The 5,162-nt window shown below is 34.3% G+C and overlaps 1 protein-coding gene across 1 annotated transcript in view; it reads left to right on the top strand.

The window, feature by feature from the left end:
• LOC119598073 (protein LTV1 homolog) overlaps positions 1–3,478 on the top strand; it is a 17,911-nt gene extending 14,433 nt beyond the window's left edge. The window contains 6 exon segments of the mRNA XM_037947703.1: positions 45–130; positions 132–167; positions 813–1,028; positions 1,343–1,562; positions 1,692–1,813; positions 2,958–3,478. Coding sequence (XP_037803631.1) covers positions 45–130; positions 132–167; positions 813–1,028; positions 1,343–1,562; positions 1,692–1,813; positions 2,958–3,068 — 791 coding nt within the window. The 3' untranslated portion in view covers positions 3,069–3,478.
• The last annotated feature ends 1,684 nt before the right edge of the window (positions 3,479–5,162 follow it).

Here is a 5,162-nt window from a genome sequence, read left to right as displayed (position 1 = left end):
TTCATTGACGACGAAGAAAGGGACGAGGTGTGCAGCCTAGAAAGGTCCACCCCGAACCTTTAGGGATGAGGAGACCAAATCTCACTTTACGAACTATTCTCTGTCGTCCTCAGTTCTTCGCAGAAATGATTTTGCTTTCTCAGCTGGATGGATGTTTTGAAGAAAAAGTAAGTGGTGGTTCTACTGCGATTCAGTTCCTTCTTGGCTTCCTGCTGTAAGAGATCTTGGATTCCTCCTTTTTTTGGTTGCTTTATTTTGCTGTCACACTGCTCGTGAAAATACTTTTACAAAGATAAATGTCTTTTGGCAAAAGGGTTTAAAGGGTTTAAAAGATTACAAGAAAATAGAAGAATTATTATGCATTCATGAATAGATTTATGAATGAAGAGGCACTTTTTCAGGTGGTTGATAGTGAACTTGATGCTCTTTGTCCCTCCTATTATTTGGTGCATGTGTCCCCTGTGTAGGGTTTTATCCAACTGTAGGGAAAACCCACTGTTCAGAAAAAGAATTGTAGAATAAGAATAGATAGATAAATAAATAATTAAGTAATAAGTAGATAAATAGATGTATCAATAAATGTGAATGAATGAATAAACAGAGAAAATAGCTGAATGAATGAATTAGATTCTTGGAATATATATATATATCATATAGCCATGAAAGACAGAACATGTCTTTTTAAGAATTACATTTTTACATCATTATCTGACCATACCTTCACTTTGTGTGATAGTATGAATAATGCAAGCTTACACAGAGAGGGAACAGCCAAGTGGTTCAAGTGACCAACATGTTATTTATTTTTACAGTTCCTGCGAGAATATCAGGATGAACAGGTTGGAGCCCTAGATGGTGAAGACATAGATGGCTACGTTGACGAGGAGTCGCTTCTCTTCAAGCAGGTGATGGATCAGTCCCGTAAGCAGATGAAGGAAGATTCAGATGAAGAAAATACTAGGATTGTTTTAAAAGGATTAAGGATATGCAGCAACAGAAAGGTTTTGGGGAAAAAAGAGAAGGAAGAGGTTTGTATATTTAGTATTTTTTGGTAATGAAGATTTTTTTTTGTGATAGTAACAATAACAACAAATCTATAAATGAAAGTAATACAGGCCTACCTATATAAATAAGTTGGTATTTGCATTTTTGTTATCATCTTTGTTTTGGGTCTTAATTGTGAATGTCTTTCATCAGTGTTGCATTTGTGCGGCATGAATGATCATCATCAGGCATCAAGACGATCACCATTTTAATTATCATATTCATAGTCACCAATACTGTCACAGATATCATTGCTATCATCATTAATACTAATCATTAATTCTATTTCTTATGACAGGTGATTGTATCAGACGAAGAGCACAAAAAGAAATGGGACTGCGAAACCATTCTGTCTACATATTCAACCCCCTATAATCATCCCCGCACCATCACAGATCCCCCAAGACGCAAGAAAATTGCCATTAATCCTCGTACTGGCATCCCTGTGGAACACGAAGCAGGAGGTTTGACAAGAAAGGCTCTGGCACAGCATGATTTAGATTCCTCGGCTACGAAAGGTAAGCAGAGTATTTTGAAACATGTTCCTAAAGAATTTATTGTCTTGGGAAAAAAGGTGATAGTTTTGACATTGATATTTATTAGTGTTATTTTTTTCCTTTCTAATGAAAAGACTTTCTTGATCTCAGATGGTGGACAGTTGGACACTGAGACACTCATCACAAGCATGTCGGCCATCTCATTCAGACCAGCTGGAGAGACACCGGAGGAGCGTAGATTTAGGAAAAAAGCACTTAAAGAGTTACGAAGGGTAAGTTCCTCTGCTGGGATGTCCAGTATTCAGTTGCTCTTTAGCCATTTTCTGTACGTTGGCTCTAGAGTTCCTGTTTTTTTGTTAAGCTGTTTAGTTTTATGTTTGTAATGGCTTGCTGTTAACCCATCAAAATCCTGAAATATATGCTGTAAAAATTAATCTTAGTCCGTAATGCCCATTTTCTAATTTTTATAAGTAGCAAAAATAAGTTGACTGCATTGCCTTCTCTTTTCTTTCTTTCCTTCCTTCTTTCTTTCTTTCTTTCTTCTTTCTTTTTTTCTTTCTTTCTTTCTTTTTTCTTCTTCTTCTTCTTCTTCTTCTTTTCTATTTAGAAAATTTGTGATGAGTTAATTTTGAGAAAATGGTAAAGCAGGTACTAGAATGTGAGAATCATATATTTTTTATTGCCTCAGAGTTATAAAAAAAAACTATGAAAATTTTTCTTTTCTTGTTGTAAATAAGCTTTTTTAATGTTCATTCATATTTGGAAATTGCTTCATGTTGCGAGAACTAATGATATACCAGAGCTTCTGTCAAAGAAAGCTGTAGCTTTTAGTGTGTTACTTGTTAATAATATAATAATATATATATTTTTTTTTACTTTTTCCTTCTTTTCATGAAATATTCTAAAAGCTGTGATGAGGTATTTAAAAAAGGAAAAGCTATTGAGTCAGATATCATAGGTGAACATTACTTCTGAACGTATTCAGGATTGTCAATGTATATATTTAGGTAAATCACACATAAAAGATGTATTATGCACAGGTACCATATTTCACAAAAAAATTCCATATCTTTTCATGAAATATGGTATGCAGTGCATGGTATATCTATTATGTACAATTCATCTAAATATTTAGAAGGTAGTCCATTGAAACAACTATACATCCAGTATGTAGATGAATAAAAGGGAAACTGTTAATTTGTAAGTTATAATTAGTTTTTGAACTCAGTTATTATAATTGTAACTTAACTCCTGCCTGCCTACTATAGATTTATTGTTTTGTGAAATGTGTTGCTGTCTAGAAAATCATTTAAAAGGTCTTGATGTTTATGAGAAGGTTGAAAATTATTGTTTTTCAGAAACTATTGAGATTACTAATAATGTACAAATTATTCTCATTTCTTTTTACTTTTACAGGAAAGACGCATTGAGAAGAAAATAAATAGAGCGGCATTTAAGGAGGAAAAGAAGAGGCAAGAGAAGATTATTATGAACAACAGAAACAATACTAAAATATCTTTAATGTGATGTGATTTTTTTTTTCTCTCATTTTTATTGATGCCTGAAATACAGGTATTTTGTTGATTTATTAAATATTTACTAAGCTTAAAGGAAATCTGCTGAGACTTTAGAATTGCAACTCACAGATATACATATGTAACACGACTCAAATATCTTCGGGATTCTTTCTCAGAAAGCGCACTAGTTGTAGCCTGCATGATTACTCAATAAACGGTTTTTGCGATCTACACGTATTTTACAGTGTGCACTTTCCCAGTTGTTTTCAAGGACATCTTTTCAGTTTGAACACCTTTGTTATTGTTGTTATTTGGATTATCTCCTCTTAGCCACAAGTAGATGTGAGCACCATATATTGTATCTCAATGATGAAAATCATAATTGTGTCTATTTAACATGAATAAATCATGAGTATATTACTTAGAATTTCATAATCCTTCAAGTTGTATTAATTTTTTTAATGTTTTTGTTAAGTATGTTTTCCAAGAGTACTAAAGTTTTTGTGAAAAAAAAAAAAAAAATTGTGTGTGTGTGTGTGAGAGTGTGAGTTTGGATGTCGGAGTAAGTGTAAATGTAAGAAAACAAGAAGATTTTTTATCATTTGTGCAACAATATGAATAGAATTTGATCGTGGGGGGGCTTAGGAGATGGGGACTGAGGTCCAATGTAGTGAACCTCAGTCGCCGCCTCAATAATTTTGCATGGTCTTTTCTTCTCCTTTCTTTTTCCTTCTCTTCTGCATCCCCTTGTTTTGTCCATTTACCCTAATCTTTAGCTCATACCCTTTTTCCACAATACTTTATCATAATGCTCCCTTCTCCCTTAACTCCATCCCCTTCTAACAACCCTTTACCTTATGCTATACCCCATCAGCTCCCTCTCTCTACCTTTTTCACTACCATACTACCCTCTAGTACTGTTCAACCAGCAACTTTGCCCTAATAATGCATTAACCCTTTTTGCTACTATACTTTATTGTAGTGCTATATGACCTTTGATGTCACATCGCACTTCCTTATCTGGAGGCTTTGCCCCCAAGCCTCACGCTATTGCAATACTTTGAATATGCTGCTAATAACCCTAGATATTGTCCTCTTACTTTTCCTAGTGAAGACAGGATATACAGTTGTATATAATTCATAACATTACAGCAGAGTGGGTTTCAACAAAGCGGCTCTTTCAGCAGTAAAGAGGACCACAATATTACCCATTCCATACTAGTTTTAATTTTGGAAATTTTCAAAGACTATTCTGCAGTATTTGCATATGAGAGGAAGACCATATCTCAACAAAGAGATTTTGAAACACTTTTACTACAGATTTAGGAAGATACAGTAAGCTGCATAGCACAGTTTGTCTTTGATAATATCAAACCAAAATTTGTTGTAACATGGAAAACCCAAAGATAGCTGTACCATTACACATTTACTTTGTTCAACATTTTTCCCAGAGATCTGAGCTAACTTTTAAAAAGATGCTTTTGATTATGTTGTCTACATCTGCCAGGCAGTCACCCATTTTTACTTCCTTTTGTAGTAAAATATATATGAATGCCAATACAGGGTTTTAACTTGTAAATTATAAATTTTGTTATGCTTTATCATTAGAGCAAAGTTGTAGATGTCAATTTCATGATGTGGAACACACTAAAGAAACTTGCTGATCATTGGACATGAATAAAAATACCACTGCATCCCCCAAAATACCAAAATTTGTTACGTCAACATGACCTGCCAAATATTCCAAGAAGTACGGATTGACTCAGATAATACATAAATGAGTTACCACTAAACTTTCCATCCATTCCGAACATTTGTATATCTATATCTATATCTATCTATCTTTCCTTGGTTAATTGCCTAGCCCTTACCCTTTATGGAGACCATGAGGGATAGACCGTTTCTCTTCCTTACATATTTCAGACAATAATGAATATTTTTACCCTTATTAGGGGTGCTGAGGCTTGCCTCTTCATCGACTAGCCTCTTTAAAATTGAGTCATCTGGTTTCCCGAACCCTGGCTCTCCTTTGATCACAATTCCGACCACTGATACTCCTTCCTTGATGCTTTTAGTCAACGTGATCCATTCTGAATCATCCACC

This window comes from Penaeus monodon, chromosome 40, assembly GCF_015228065.2.
Source record: "Penaeus monodon isolate SGIC_2016 chromosome 40, NSTDA_Pmon_1, whole genome shotgun sequence".
Taxonomy (NCBI): Eukaryota; Metazoa; Arthropoda; class Malacostraca; order Decapoda; family Penaeidae; genus Penaeus; species Penaeus monodon.
Note: the sequence above shows the minus strand (reverse complement) of the source record. Positions and strands in the feature narration are given on the sequence as shown.